The sequence below is a fragment of the Schistocerca cancellata genome, chromosome 5 (genome assembly GCF_023864275.1).
Source record: "Schistocerca cancellata isolate TAMUIC-IGC-003103 chromosome 5, iqSchCanc2.1, whole genome shotgun sequence".
NCBI classification, from domain to species: Eukaryota; Metazoa; Arthropoda; class Insecta; order Orthoptera; family Acrididae; genus Schistocerca; species Schistocerca cancellata.
In genome coordinates this window covers 390,281,146-390,298,268 of record NC_064630.1, presented here as the reverse complement: position 1 = coordinate 390,298,268, position 17,123 = coordinate 390,281,146, and the positions used below count along the sequence as shown (strand labels likewise).

At 42.8% G+C, this 17,123-nt stretch overlaps 1 protein-coding gene across 1 annotated transcript in view; it reads right to left on the bottom strand.

The window, feature by feature from the left end:
- LOC126188559 (gustatory and odorant receptor 63a-like) overlaps window positions 1-17,123 on the bottom strand; it is a 130,201-nt gene that overhangs the window by 90,849 nt on the left and 22,229 nt on the right. Inside the window, exon 4 of the mRNA XM_049930158.1 lies at window positions 8,186-8,443. Within this exon, the coding sequence (XP_049786115.1) occupies window positions 8,186-8,443 (258 nt within the window). The remainder of the gene's footprint in view (window positions 1-8,185; window positions 8,444-17,123) is intronic.

Genomic DNA, 17,123 nt, shown 5'->3' with positions numbered 1-17,123 from the left:
AGGACATCACACATCCATGCCCGAGGCAGGATTCGAACCTGCGGCCGTAGCGGTCGCGCGGTTCCAGACTGTAGCACCTAGAACCGCTCGGCTACCCCGGCCGGCAGTTCATAGTCCTCCGCAAGTGCACACAGGTGTTCGGCTGAGACCAGACCGATGGAGGTGTTCCGGATATGGAATATGACCAAGCCATGTGCAGGATCTATATGTGTTAGCCTCATTCATCCCTTGATGTTTGGCCGGCCGGAGTGACCGAGTGGTTCTAGGCGCTACAGTCTGGAACCACGCGACCGCTACGGTCGCGGGTTCGAACCTGCCTCGGGCATGGATGTGTGTGATGTCCTTAGGTTGGTTAGGTTTAAGTAGTTCTAAGTTCTATGGGACTGATGACCTCAGAAGTTAAGTGACATAGTGCTCAGAGCCATCTGAACCATTTGAACCTTGATTTTTGGGGAAAAGGTACAGAGGCGAAGCCGCTTCTCTGTCGAATCTCATTCTCTCTGCTAGGTATCATTTTGCTAGTGATTTAGTTGGCGCCTTTCTGTGATGTCGTCTCCTACAACTACAAATACCTTGTGGCGTCTGCTTTTCTCCAAACAGCACGCTGCTTCTCTTTGACGGACGGCGAGGTCAGTGGGGCACACTACTGTCATCAAGAGGCCTCGTACCGTCTATTCTACTCATTTCCGACTGTTGTTCCTGATCACAAAGTACTCATTTTAGAATCCTCCATACCCTGTGTAAATTTGGCTCTATATGTTTGGAGCATCCAGTATACAGGACGACGCTATTACGTTGTATCTAGTAAATACTGTACACTATACAGAAGCTGTTATTAAGGACAGCTTCCCCATACAGTATTACTCGCTACAATTTATTTGCCTGTGGGAAGAAGGAATTCAGTTCTCCCGAAGACTGGAGGGTGCGGTAACTAGCTTCGGGAAAGAAAAAATGGTTCAAATGGCTCTGAGCACTATGGGACTTAACATCTGAGGTCATCAGCCCCCTAGATTTAGAACTGCTTAAACCTAACCTAAGGACATCACGCACATCCATGCCCGAGGCAGGATTCGAACCTGCGACCGTAGCAGCAGCGCGGTTCCGGACTGAAATGCCTAGAACTGCTCGGCCACAACAGCCGGCTTCGGGAGGGACTCGGAATGTCTAAGGTTGCTACTAAGAAGGTAAACCTTACATTTCAAAGTGTGTAAAGGTCTGGAGATGCTAATTAATGGATACTGAGACAACAGCTTTTCTTTTAATTTATATTGGCGTGTCTTTTTTAATAGTCTTTTCCTCTAAAAGTGTTTTTGAGGTACCTTATGTTGTGTGATAGAATAAATGAACGGAAGGAGTGTAAGCCTGATTTTACTTATTGCTGTCTGTCTTCCGGCGTTAATATCGCTGCAGTTTACCGATCCTAGACACGTATATTGAGTCTTCGAGGAAGTCGGAGGGGCCTGTGACTCAAGTTTTAAAAAATTACGTTCTACAGCATGGGGCCGATGACCTCGCTATTTGGTCCAAAAAATGGTTCAAATGGCTCTGAGCACTATGGGACTTAACTTCTAAGGTCATCAGTCCTCTAGAACTACTTAAACCTAACTAACCTAAGGACATCACACACGTCCATGCCCGAGGCAGGATTCGAACCTGCGACCGTAGCGGTCGCGCGGTTCCAGACTGTAGCGCCTAGAACCGCTCGGCCACCCCGGCCGGCCTGTCTGGTCACCTCGCCCAAAATCAACCAACCAGCCTAGTACAGCGAGGCTTGTGAGCCAGTTAATTTGAGTTATAGGTATTAATGGGAGCACGAAGAGACAGATGAACGTGAAATATCTGTTGTTAGGCGGCTAAATAAAGGAATGGAACGTCACACTGTTACTAGGATTACGTTCGTTACGCAGTGAACATGGTAAATAATTAAACTTCATTTCAGTTTTCGTCTGTACATCTTTAGATAGAACAGCGGAAGTCAGCTATTAATATACGTTTTTTGTGTGTGAATGAACTTTCGAGCTCTGTTTACAAGTCTTGCTGTATTTGCTATCAGTTTGGGCGCTACAGAGCACCAACTACAGTAAACACATTTTTTGTCATATCTGTAAATAAAAGAGTGAATCAAGCAATCTAATAATTGTGCTTCTTTTCTAGTCGACCTTGAACTTTTATGCGGAACTCCGAAACACGAAAGTGGAAAGTCAAACGCATGTGTGATGTGGCGGCGATAATAATTTTTATCTCCGTCTCACTGTGCACGATCCGCCGTCCTGATCACATGTGGTGGCACGAAATTGGTCAGATTATTTAATAATTAAGAGTGCGTGCAGTGTTTGCTGTTACCAGACAAAATATGTTTCAATTGTTCCGTGTGTATTTCGAACAGAAGAAAGTCCCATGGTAATTGCATGTGCGATAAGATAAACACGCGCAAGTTTTTGGCATCAGGCAGTTCGTCAGAATTTTAAAGGAACGAAATAAACTCAGTTACCGTGTATACTTCCCGACTGAACCATTCAACGTACTCGGTTCCTTGACAGGAGACGTCTGTAGCTCTAGTTGAGCAAACGAATTACCTCTGTAGATTAATTAGTTATATGTATGCGGCTCAAGATAAGATAAATGCTGCAGAAAATACAGAATGAGTGTAATGTACTGCAAATATCATGATTTCAACGTGATCGAAAGAAAGGAATAACTACACTGAAGAACCAAAGAAAATTGTACACCTGTCTAATATCCTGTAGAGCTCCGACGAACACACAGAAATGCCGCAACACGAAGTGGCGTGGACTCAACTGATGTCTGATGTAGTGCTGGAGGGAACTGACACCATGAATCCTGCAGGGCTGTCCATAAATCCGTAAGAGGACAAAGGGATGTAGATCTCTTCTGAATAGCACGTTGCAAGACATCCCAGATATGCTCAATAATGTTCATGTCTGGTGAGTTTGGTGGCCATCGGAAGTGTTTAATCTCAGAAGAGTGTTCCTGGAGCCACTCTGTAGAATTTCTGTCCTGCTGAAATTGCCCAAGTCCGTCGGAGTGCACACGGAACATGAATTAATGCAGGTGATCAGACAGGATGCTTACGTACGTCGAATCTAGATGTATCAGGGGTCCCCTATCACTCCAGCTGCACACGCACCACACTATTACAGAGCCTCCCCCATCTTGATCAATCCCCTGCTGACATGCAGGGTCCATGGATTCAAAAGGTTGTCTCCATACCCGTACACGTCCATCCGTTAGATGAAATTGACTGTCGGTCGGAGGATGGCATTCACGTATCGTACAGCCGTTACAGCGCCTTCCATGACCACCAGCGGCGTACGTCGGCCCCACATAATGCCATCCCAAAACAGCAAGGAACCTCCACCTTGCTGCACTTGCTGGACAGTGTTCCTAAGGCGTTCAGCCCGACTGGGTTTCCTCCAAACAGGTCTCCGACGATTGTCTGGTTGAATTTTATCCATAGTGGATGCTTTCGAACTCCGTGACTGTTCCTTTATGGGGTTGTAGAAAAATATCCGCTACCAGTCACAATAAAATGTTGTTTATTCGTCACACGACCGGTTTAGGGCTTACGCCCATCTTCAGGTGTTTATACATTCAAGTACATGTTTGTACTGTTGGAGATCACTGTATAAATAGGAAAAAAATTATTTGCTAGTGACTACACAGATACAAGTGGGACAATTGTAAGTGGTAAGGCAGCATTTGAAGAAAATATGCCTGTACTTACAAAAAGATGAAGCACCATTATTACAGTTATGCTGTGGTGATAGTTTTACCACTTAGTTACACACTTATGGTCATTTTCACGTCCATATATCAGTTTTGATTGCAACGCAGTATTCTGCCTGTTTACATATCTCTGTATTTGAATACGTATGCGTATACCAGTTTCTTTTGCTCTTGAGTGTATATTGCCTGACAAAGAAAGTAAAGCACCGTGCTCTTTCACAGCTGTTGAGAATGAAACTGTAATTTGCGGTTTCATCTAGATATTTAGTTTCGTCTCCCTGCCATACTGATAGATCGATTTCAGCTTCTTATAAAACACCCTGGCGACACGTCTACTTTAGCTTAGATGAAGTTATGTTGATATCGAAAGTACAAATTGTATACTTTTTTGTTGATCATTACCGTGTTTTTCGGTTGTAAACTACTTCTTTCCATTTCTTGTACCTATACTTTTTGTTCCTGATCTTGTATTGACATTGTTTAAATTATATTTTTATTTACTTATTCCTTCATAAGGATTTTGGTTCGAGTTTAAGATTTTGTGTCACTTTTTATGCATTTCCGTGTCTTCCTACTTAACGCTAGATTCCTCGGTTTGTGTACTTCCTTTCCTCCTTCAGAATTGTCTGTAGATTGTTGGTGTTTGGCGTGGGAGATCGCTTGGGAATCAGACATCACTATGTCTTCAATGTCGTTTCCCCGTGAACACAACTGTAACTTGTTGACAACTCATTGTCCCTCCTCGTTACAGCTTGCAGGGATTTTCCTCTTAGATTTTTTAGGTTGAAACTTCGCGCCTCTTCTGTATAATTGTGGGTAAATTGAATTATTTGTGCACTGACCAATGGAGGCAACATAACATTCAGTCCACACATCTACGTGTTAGAGTAAAGTTGTAACAAATGGTCCCTGAAACAGTAGCAAATTTCCCCCAAACTCTAACAACTTGCCTCATGCTTCAGCAAAAACTGTAACAAAACACCCCCAAACTGTAACATATCGTTGCAAACCTTTAACAAAATGTCTCCCACACTGTAACAAATTGCCCCAAAGCTGTAAAGAAGTAGATTGACCTTAGTGCACGTGCGTGGCTTGGTGATCAATCCAGTATGGCGATCCTGAGTTAGCATCGTTCTAAGTTTATAATTCAAGATGGCAGTCCGAGAGGACTCTCTGTAACATTATCAATGTCATTAAAATCCAAGATGGCGATGGAAAATTGTGGGCCTTGGGATACAGGTGCAGCCTGCAATATTTCCAATTCAGAATAGTTCTTGTAGTTTCTGTGGCACTGAAATTGTCTATTCTCTACCACTCACCCTCAGCATACACTCGTGGTGTGAACTCAGCATACATGTTCTAGTACACCATAGGAAGGTAGATCATCACGATGCATCATCAGATATCCCCAGACAGAAAACACTAACTCATACGATTAACTGTAAGAATACAACCATGAGTCTTTGTGTCATTGTTTATTAGTATTCTGAATCATTAATTGTGTGTGTGTGTTTTAATCTTTTCCTCGTTTCCATTTATTTCTCCCTCAGCACAATGGGTCCAAACATATCTGATGCATTGTCTGATATATCAGAGCTGCTTCAGAAATCAGGTCAGCACACAGTCAGACTCCATTATAAAACAAAAAAATGGCTCTGAGCACTATGCGACTTAACTTCTAAGGTCATCAGTCGCCTAGAACTTAGAACTAATTAAACCTAACTAACCTAAGGAAATCACACACATCCATACCCGAGGCAGGATTCGAACCTGCGACCGTAGCGGTCGCGCGGTTCCAGACTGTAGCGCCTTTAACCGCTTGGCCACCACGGCCGGCCATTTTAAAACACTTGATATATTGGAGCAGGAGACAGAATTCTTTCCAGACTTCAAGTTTCCAATAAATCCAACATATGCACTGACTGACACCCCACAGGCATCGGCATTGCATAGTGCACCTGATAGATTGAAGCAGAAATCAAGTCAGCAGGCAGAATTGTTTCCAGACTTTGAGTTTCCACTGTCACCAACACTTGTCAACTCATCACCAAGCGCAATTATGAAAGTTGTGTTGCTCTCAGCAACGCACAAGTTGAATTCGAGTGACAGCAAACACATCATTGTAGGCTTGTCCTCTAATCATAAGTTCAACACTGCGGTAAATTTTGAAGATCCAAGATTTAGTGACAACTAATGCGTGTTTTCGGACTATGAATGGTATCAATTACGTCTGAAATCAACACAAATAATTGCAATGTTCAACACTCAGACACTTGCAGTGTTACTGGATTGTCATACAATGTGTTGTTGGGGACTATCCAAGATTAGTTAAAATATACATCGAGAATACCATACTGTGTCCTTACTTTCAGGAATTTATATTCATAAACTTGATGTAGTCTAGCTCAGCCATCCACTTTGTGGTTTATGAGCATCTTGGGAGATGGGAGTATGTGTGTAAGTATGCTTTGGAGATGTTTGGCACGAGCTTACAAAGCTTACCCATCAGGACACTTCACAGGAAGTCTTTGTTAGTAATTTTGATGCAGTTGTGTTTAAGTATGCAGTATGTATATGCATCATCATTATGACTACCTGATGTTTTCCTTATTTGTATATCCCATAATGTAACATTATAGGAGCCGGGAACACTAATGGCTTTAGAATTTTCGCTATTTTAAGCTTAGAGCAAGTGATTAGACAGCTGTACAGGCTGGCGTAGTATCCAAGGAACCGCCATCTTGGATTCTATCGTCATAAATGCTGCCCCAGTATCCCAGGGACCACAATTTCCGATTCTTACGCCATATGCACAGTATGCCCAGGTAGCCATCATGAATCGTCATCTTGGACTGTGACATAAAAAGGCTGCCCATCTATCCCAGGGTACGACATCTCGGATTGCCACCTTGGATTATTATGTCACACTGACTGTACTTGAATTTCACACTGTAATGTCCTGGATTTTTTAACTTCCCACAAATTTATTATCAGGACAAGTGCCCTACTTGCACAGGGATGTCGTGGGGGTGGAGGGAAAGCTCTGTGGCACAGTTCGGCTTTTTGAATTTCCCACTATTCTTTTAATTTCCCACCATTTCTTAACTCCCCAGCATTTCATACACATGGCAACTGGCCTATGTCAGAGGAGTGGTGGAAATCTGTCAATACTGCATAATGTGACTGATGATGTCATAGGGGAGGGGGAGGGGAAATATGGCAATTGTGCAGGGTGTTCAAGAACACACTCAGCTGTAATATTGCCAACAACGGGCTGAACCACAGTAGTGTTCGGAGGTGCTCCTGTCATAGTACTTGGCCGAGCGGTTCTATGCGCTACAGTCCGGAACTGCGCTGCTGCTACGGTCGCAGGTGCGAATCCTGCCTCGGGCATGGGTGTGTGTGATGTCCTTAGGTTAGTTAGGTTTAAGTAGTTCTAAGTTCTAGGGGACTGATGACCTCAGATGTTAAGTCCCATGGTGCTCAGAGCCATTTGAACCATTTGTCATAGTACTTTCTTGTGAGCCACAGTGCTCTGTAGTTATAGAAGAAAGTTGTGCTATCGTGATTCAGTTAACACCCGAATAGAGCATAAGAGAACCAGAATGCAAAATGAAGTCACGCATCTGCTAGACAGGCAATTTAGAATTTCCTTGAAAAACTTCATCGTACCTCATCCCAAAATTCACATTTATCTTTTTGGGAATGGGAAAACGAGTTAATAAGAATGTTCGTGATCCTAAATGTTAAAATACTTATATTTGACCCTTTACGACCAAGTCATTATTGAACAGTCATTGATTTGACGAGGAGAACTGCAAGGAGGAATATTACTACAAACCGAAAGGAATGTTGTTCTCTTGTTTGTCAAGATGGCACGTCCAGTGATTATGCTTCGGGTAGTTGTTGCTATAATATATAAGCAGTTTACACTCATTCAATATCTTGTAAAGCTTGAAATTATCATTTGTAACCATTCGTTCCAGATCTCAATATTGTTCAAGTATCTCTAAGATGATGATGATGTTTGGCTTGTGGGCAGCTCAACTGCGCAGTCATCAGTGCCCCTGCAAAGTCCCAATTTGTTCACAGTCCAATTTTTTACACGGTCCAATCTACTTTCTGTCACGAATGATGATGATGATAATGATAAAATGATGAGGGCAACGCAAACACCCAGTCTCTGGGCAGAGAAAAGCCCAACCCGGCCGGGAATTGAACCCGGGACCCCGTGATCCAGAGGCAGCAACGCTAGCCACTAGTCCGCAAGCTGCGGACATCTTTATGGTGGATATGATTTTGGCTCTACAGGTTGGAAAAACATTGTTTGTCATACCATTGATGAACACCCAGTAAGTTTTATAGTACATTGTAGCTATGTCATTTGCACCGACAGGAGCATAGCAAATAAATTTCTGATCTCACATGCTCTACTTACCAACTTCAGACAATCCTTTATTAGCTGCGACGACCGGCAGATGGCAATGCACTGCAGCAGCCACACCGTGCCGTGGTCGACCAGCATGCTGATTGTGAGAGTGTACGCCACAGCCAGATTTGGCTGCGCTAAATTGAATATAAACAGCTCTCCCATAACTACCAGGAAAGTGACTACCGGCACCGCCATTGTTAAGAACATTGACAGGCGCCACAGGCTGAGTTTCAGTTGTGTCCCTGTAGTTCTCAAAAACATCTCCTGAAACAAGAGAAGTCGAAATTAGAAATGGAACAAACCAACTCTCTTTGCGGATGACATACACTATAATTACACACAAAACACCGGATCTCCTTTTGAGGGTCGGTTCAAGAACATTTTTTCGCAGGAGCGATGCATCATGTGGCAGCTTCCTCTCCCTCCTCCCTTTCCCTCAGATGGTAGTTTCCTTTCCTTGGACTCTTGGCAAGAAATTAAAAAGGAACCTAAATTTTGTGATCGTGTAAACAGGTTGCTTCATTTCAAAATAAGTACTACACAGGCATTCGTCTGCAACATAAATAAATTTCTGATTGATGATGGAATTTAATTTAATATTTAATTATAAAATTTCTGGATGCGACTCCTATGCTAAATATCAAAAGAAGAAATTGTTCATTTCCTTTTAAGATAATAGCTAACATCTTAAGATCTTAGTGAAAGCAGGAAGTATTTAGACCAATTGTATTCTTCTAACTTCAATAAAATTGTGCCATCTATTAAACTGAGTGGAAAAGGGAAAATGTAAACTTTTTGTTATTTTTTTAGCTTAATACTGGAACTTTTAATTCTATAAATTACGAACTACTTCACATTCCATTTGGGAAAAGGGAATCAGAACTACAAAAAATATCTAATTTTAAACTGACATGTTAAACACAAGACACTGTTAAACAGCGTGGGTTGTATGTTACATGTGAAGAAAACGCACCAGTATGTAGCTAAGTTTCAGAGAATTTGCCATGAAAGTAGCTGAGCATTGATAAACATCATCAATATGTATGCAACTGAAGAAAACACTAATTTTTGTGTGAGATGAAACAGAAATATTCTATTATTAAAGTCACATAAAATTCCTACAGTTGTTCAGTATATATACTGACTATTTTTCCTTTGGATACGAACATTATGGTGAAGTTTTTCTATCCTTTAACTTAACAAACTCTTTCAAAATAGAATCCAAACCTAGTCCCTTCAATGTATCGCTTTCAATAGCTGAAACTGATAGTCAACGCAACCATTCTTGGGAAAGGATTGACTCTGGGTAGTCTACCCATCGTAAGAAAAATTAGAGGAAAAATTCGTGTGCTCGCAAATGAGTGTAACGAATAACATACTAAAAATCCTGATATGATGGGTTGTGAGCGTAGGAATGGGGAGGGACATTTAAAGATCATACACACTGCTGCAACTGAGCTGCTTTTCTCACAGTAACGCCCAGAATGATAGATGGCGTTACGGTTGGTACCCTATCATGGCATTATTATAATTTAGGGTGACTTTGAAAGTGGGTAGTTTAAAGTATAGAAACCCATGTTTCTTACCTACATGAATGTACATTTGTACTATTCACCATGATACCCGTATTTCATCGTAATGTTATGAAGTCGCCAACGTGTAACTGGATGTTTGGCACTTTCAGTTGAAGATAGCAAACGTTTTGTACTGCAGTATAAAGTTAATCTCCTAGCATGGGGTCAGTGTAATGTTTGACTCACTTGCTTTGCTACAGTTCGCTGTAAAATGGCGAAGTATGGGCTGAAATGTCGTGTAATCTCCATAGTGCTTTAGCCGTAGATGACAAACGTTATAGTGCAATAGTGCATGGATGAATGGGGAGCTCACTGACACTGCTTTTTGCAAGCATAAGCCGTTGTCATTGCCAACATTGTGGGAATAACATTTTTTTACTTTGGTAACTGACGTCGGCAAGTGCACTTTAAGCTGTAAGTTAGATGCCCAGTACTACCCATGTGTGTTTTGCTAAGTTATAGAACCAATTTATTTATTTTTTTAGGAATTAAATGCGTTGTATTAAGACCAAACTGCACTTGTCCACTAACTTATGACTCATTCTTGTAGTGCCAATAAGCGAGCTGCATCTGTTTTTATAGGTAATATAGACAATTTAGTTAGACAGTCTAAAATGGATCTTCACAAATGGTGCTTCACGTATAAGTTTTATCAGTAGTGGCAGCACGTGAACATGTGTATTTTTTAAATCTTATAGAGCACTTAAACTACAACAGCAGCACTATATGTGTTATGTGCTCAAAATTTACATATTTTGTGAAATAATAGAATTTTACTTTTGTGCAAAGTTCAGTTTTTCGTTCACAATCAGAGGTCTGTAATTATACTTGCATATTATGATAATCAGTGTGATTCGTATTCAAAATCCTTACTTATTTTGGTACTTTTATTTCAGTGGCGAAGAGATATCTACCTTTCGTCTCTATCTTTGGCTACGTTTCACCTCTGCCTTGTTCCATTAGTGTCTCTGGGTATGTTTTTCGTAGTATCTAAACATTTCACTTTGTTTGTAACGAAGTTATACATTTAAAGTGTTACTGCAATAAAGATATCATAAAAACACTTTATTTCCATCCTGTAATGGTGCTTGGTCAGTTCATTTGACTGTGGCTATATTATGTGTTCTTCAAATGTCATATTATAGAGAATTACGACTAAATTTTTGGTATTATTTAGTAGTTGATTATTGGAAATATAGCCTGTAAACGTTTAGAGATCCTTAGCTCCATGGTACTGATTACCTCAGATGTTAAGTCCCATAGTGCTCAGAGCCATTTGAACCTTAGCTCCATAACCTCCATTGGCAAATGTTGCACCCTTTCTCAAAAGTCGATTTCGTACATAACCGTGATTAGGTCTAAATAATTTGTGATAAAAAGCAACAACTGCCAATCGACAGCATCGATCACATTTCTCTAGTGCAGAACTCTCTAAAGCACTGGAGGGGACTAGGAAATGCCGTTAAGGTCCTAGACACCTCCACGCTGTAGAGAGTGGGCAACGTCATATCATGTGATGGCTAACGCAGACAGGGACCGAGGGATGACTCGGATAAGTCACCACCCCAGCATTCGCTGGCCAGGGCACCCTTTTGCCCTGGAAATGAGAAATCATTTCCAAAGGCGGAAGAATAAGCTGATGGTCAACGGCATAGGATGTGGAGGGCAGGGGGAAACCACTACATTAAAAAACTACGGTTATCCCAAGAACCAGCAGTAAACCATGCCAGTATCTTCTGTAAAATTTTCTGGAGATAAAATAGTCCCCTAATCGGATCTCCGGGTGATACAGACAAGGTGAAGGAAACGAATCCCAATTTTAACATAGCAACTTGGAATGTGAGAACACTGCTTCAGTGTAGCAAACTAGAAAACTTAAAACTTGAAATGGAACGACTTTAAATCGACATCCTAGGCATACCGGAGATGAGATGCCCCAACCAGGTGGTCTGAAGAATACAGAGGAATTCAGATCGGAACTCACCAAGATAGACCAGGAATAGGAGGAGCTGGAATAATTTTGAGGAAAAACTGTGGCTCTCGTCTCAAGGGATATGCTCAATATAGCTCTCGAATAATACTAGTCAAACTTGAAACTAAACCAAAGGACACTGTGATAGTGCAAGTATACATGCCAACATCCAAAGAAAAAGATGCAGTTGTTGACGAAATATATACGAAGAAATGTTAAGGGAGATAAAAACCTGATTGCCATGGGGGACGGGAATGCGATTGTGGGTGAAGAACCGGAAGACGGAATAAGAAATTCTTGGCAAATAAGGACTTGGAAGAAGAAATGAAAGAGGATGTCAACTAATCGAGCTCTGCTCGAGGCAACAGTTAGTTGTTACCAACACACTTATCAACAATACAAATGAAGAAGATATACATGGAAGGACCCTGGATACCTCAGGAGACAGCAGATTGATTACATTCTAGGAACGAGGTAAAAGATTGCAAAAGCTATCCATCTCCAGACATAGGCAGTGACCATAACCTGGTCCTCATAAAAAGTTCACTCAGATTCAAATGTCTGAAGAAGAAGACAGTAAAACTTAAATGGGAACTAGAAAAACTGGCCGAGGGACTGTCAAAGTGCTATGCTCACGAAACAGACAACCTAGCTAAAAATTTTCAACATGGTGGAGTAAATGAAGACTGGGATCAAACTGAACTTGGTATATACAAAGCAGCAGAAAAGATACACTCCTGGAAATGGAAAAAAGAACACATTGACAACGGTGTGTCAGACCCACCATACTTGCTCCGGACACTGCGAGAGGGCTGTACAAGCAATGATCACACGCACGGTACAGCGGACACACCAGGAACCGCGGTGTTGACCGTCGAATGGCGCTAGCTGCGCAGCATTTGTGCACCGCCGCCGTCAGTGTCAGCCAGTTTGCCGTGGCATACGGAGCTCCATCGCAGTCTTTAACACTGGTAGCATGCCGCGACAGCGTGGACGTGAACCGTATGTGCAGCTGACGGACTTTGAGCGAGGGCGTATAGTGGGCATGCGGGAGGCCGGGTGGACGTACCGCCGAATTGCTCAACACGTGGGGCGTGAGGTCTCCACAGTACATCGATGTTGTCGCCAGTGGTCGGCGGAAGGTGCACGTGCCCGTCGACCTGGGACTGGACCGCAGCGACGCACGGATGCACGCCAAGACGGTAGGATCCTACGCAGTGCCGTAGGTAACCGCACCGCCACTTCCCAGCAAATTAGGGACACTGTTGCTCCTGGGGTATCGGCGAGGACCATTCGCAACCGTCTCCATGAAGCTGGGCTACGGTCCCGCACACCGTTAGGCCGTCTTCCGCTCACGCCCCAACATCGTGCAGCCCGCCTCCAGTGGTGTCACGACAGGCGTGAATGGAGGGACGACGTGTCGTCTTCAGCGATGAGAGTCGCTTCTGCCTTGGTGCCAATGATGGTCGTATGCGTGTTTGGCGCCGTGCAGGTGAGCGCCACAATCAGGACTGCATACGACCGAGGCACACAGGGCCAACACCCGGCATCATGGTGTGGGGAGCGATCTCTTACACTGGCCGTACACCACTGGTGATCGTCGAGGGGACACTGAATAGTGCACGGTACATCCAAACCGTCATCGAACCCATCGTTCTACCATTCCTAGACCGGCCAGGGAACTTGCTGTTCCAACAGGACAATGCACGCCCGCATGTACCCCGTGCCACCCAACGTGCTCTAGAAGGTGTAAGTCAACTACCCTGGCCAGCAAGATCTCCGGATCTGTCCCCTATTGAGCATGTTTGGGACTGGATGAAGCGTCGTCTCACGCGGTCTGCACGTCCAGCACGAACGCTGGTCCAACTGAGGCGCCAGGTGGAAATGGCATGGCAAGCCGTTCCACAGGACTACATCCAGCATCTCTACGATCGTCTCCATGGGAGAATAGCAGCCTGCATTGCTGCGAAAGGTGGATGTACACTGTACTAGTGCCGACATTGTGCATGCTCTGTTGCCTGTGTCTATGTGCCTGTGGTTCTGTCAGTGTGGTCATGTGATGTATCTGACCCCAGGAATGTGTCAATAAAGTTTCCCCTTCCTGGGACAATGAATTCGCGGTGTTCTTATTTCAATTTCCAGGAGTGTAGTTGGAAAAACTAAACACAAAAACAAGAGGAAATGGATTACAGCAGATGTTATTGAGCTTACAGAAAACAGGAGATTATACAAAAACGCAACTGATGAACAAGGAAAGGCTGAATACAGAAGAGTAAGGAATTTAGTCAATATAGAAGCTAGGAAAGCAAAATAAAATTTTTTGAGGAAGTGTGCAGATAAGTAAAAAGAAATGCAAAACGGAAGAACTGATTTAGCCTACACAAGAGCAACTAAATTTTTTAACAAACGTAAAACACTCTCAGGCACAATAGAAATTAAAGAGGGGAAAATGGGGAAAATGGTGTTTGGTAAAGATATGTTGAAGGGATGGAAAGGATACATAGAGGTGTTGTATGCCAGAACACCTCTTTCGGAGGAAGTAGTGGGAAGAGAAGAACAAGTAGACGAAGATGACAAGGGAGATGACATTCTGCAAGAAGAATTTGACAAAGCTCTAAAAGAATTACGGGACAATAAAGCAACGGGTATTTATGACATCCATGTAGAACTAATAAAGAATTCTGGTGACAGCATGAAAACGATGCTGCTTAAACTTATTTGGTCCATCTATAGCGCAGGGGTGATACCGACAGACTTTCAGAAGAGCATTATTGTTCCTATACCAAAGAAGGCAGAAGCTACAAAATGTGAGCAGTACGATACTTCAGGCCTAAAATCACATGCATCAAAAATTCTCATAAAAATAATTTTGAAGAGAAATGAAGAGAAGGTGGAGGATGTGCTGAGTGAAGATCAGATTGGTTTCAGAAGGAGATAGGAAACAAGAGAAGCGATTCTGGCACTGAGCCTCCAAAAGCAATTACAGAAAAACAAACCAACTTGTATTGCCTTTGTAGACCTGGAAATAGCGTTTATTAACGTTATCTGTCAAGAGACGTTCAGAGTGCTGAGGAAAAGTGGAATGAAGTACAAAGACATCAGTGTGATTTCTCAGTTTCTATAAGAATGAGGTGGCTGAGACTAGGAACTGTCACCAGGAATAAGAAGCAAATATTAGAAAAGGCGAAGACAAGGATGTGCTCTCTCTCCTCTTACATTCAACGCTTAAATTCAGGAAGCTATAGGCCTAGTTCCAGAAACCGCTGAGGTGGGGATCAAAATTAATGGGCAGAAGATAGACATGCTACGTCATGCAGATGATATTGCTATAGTCACGGAGACAAAGAAGTCCTCAGCTCAATGGAAAGGATTCTATGCAATCAGTATGGAATGAGAATGGACAAGAAAAAGCCTAAAGTGATGGTATGCAGTACAGAAGCAGTATATGAACCCCTGAGAATGAGAATTGGAAAAGAGGAGCTGGAAGTGATAGAGGAATTTACCTACTTGGGTAGCTAGACCACAAGGGATGGTAGAAGCCGGAAAGAAATTGCGAGCAGAATACAACAGGCCAAAACTGCATTTAATGTGAGGAGGAACTTACTCAGCGTCAAGAACATCAGTCTGAAAATAATGAAACGCATCATGAAAGCTTTCGTTTGGAGTGTAGCCCTATACGGATGTGAAACTTGGACACTGGGAAGAGAAGAGAGAAGATGGCTAGAGGTACTGGAGATGTGGTGCTACGGAAGGATGAAAAAGATCAGCTGGAGAGACAAGTAATAAATGAAGAGGTATTTAGAAGAGTACACGAAACCAGATTTCTGTGGCGGCACATCCAAACAAGAAAAGACAAACTTGTAGGGCACACCCTACGACACAACATCATTGGAACAATAGCAGAAGGAGCTACTGAGGGAAGGAATCGCCGGGGGCGACCAAGGATATCATACATGCAACAGATCATGAATGACGTTGGATGTAACACATACGTGGAAATGAAAAGGAAGACAGACAGAAGAAAGGAATGGCGCTCTGCTGCAAACCAACCTCAGGGTTGAACACTAAAAGAAGAAGAAGTGCAGAACATGAAACAGTGCCATTTTCGCTCCTAAATTTGCGCTTACTAAGGTCAAAAATCAGTGAAAAATCTGTAAAAACTTCAGGTGGTATGAGTTCTTTCTATGCACACCAACAACAAAAAAAACCATTATAACACATGACACAAGCAGCGTATGTGTCTGTGTGCGTTGTTGGAAGTATTTTCCTGAAAAGACGTGGAAATAACATAAACATAGTGTTGCTGATGTATTTTTGCAGACATTTTAGATACTAAATTAACATAATGATACTGGGCAAGAATCATAGAATCATATAGGTGGCGAAATAATTTGACTATCCATTGTCCCTTACACCAGATGTAGGAATAAAAATAGGATTAACTGAATTCTTCCAGCAGCTGCCAATAATTCAGACTGCCTGTCTGTTTGAGCTCTTGTCCGCATAGCAAGAGCAAATACGTGCTTCGTGCAATTATAGGCTTGGTCAGGCTAGTTTGGTACATCGCCCTGTTTAGGTCTAAACATAAAGTTTTACTGTTTGTTCAGCATGTTATTTTTGGCCACATGTATTTTCTAACAACTTAAGCATGGAAATAGCACAGGCACACTTAATTTGAGAGTTTACAATCATATTTTAGTCAGCAACTTTGATGGATATGTGTGTGTGTGTGTGGAAAATAACATTGTGACACATGACAAGTGTCATAGTACAGTTTAGATGTGGAAAATATTTAATCTGGGGATCAGTTGTGCCTTACAACATGTAAGGTACAGAGATCAAACTTTGCACAATCACAAATGCAGCTTAACCTGTAGCTTCATGGCATAAACAAGGTGTGTAGGGTGTGCAAATGTGTATGCGTACGAGTGTATGTGTGTGTGGGTTTTTCTGGCATATTTTAAATGTGGAAATACTAAAGTTACACCCTTTACGTAAATTTGTACCCAGTTTAAGCGAATCTTATGTATTTTTTTAACATGGCACATTTTTACATACACTCCTGGAAATGGAAAAAAGAACACATTGACACCGGTGTGTCAGACCCACCATACTTGCTCCGGACACTGCGAGAGGGCTGTACAAGCAATGATCACACGGACGGCACAGCGGACACACCAGGAACCGCGGTGTTGGCCGTCGAATGGCGCTAGCTGCGCAGCATTTGTGCACCGCCGCCGTCAGTGTCAGCCAGTTTGCCGTGGCATACGGAGCTCCATCGCAGTCTTTAACACTGGTAGCATGCCGCGACAGCGTGGACGTGAACCGTATGTGCAGTTGACGGACTTTGAGCGAGGGCGTATAGTGGGCATGCGGGAGGCCGGGTGGACGTACCGCC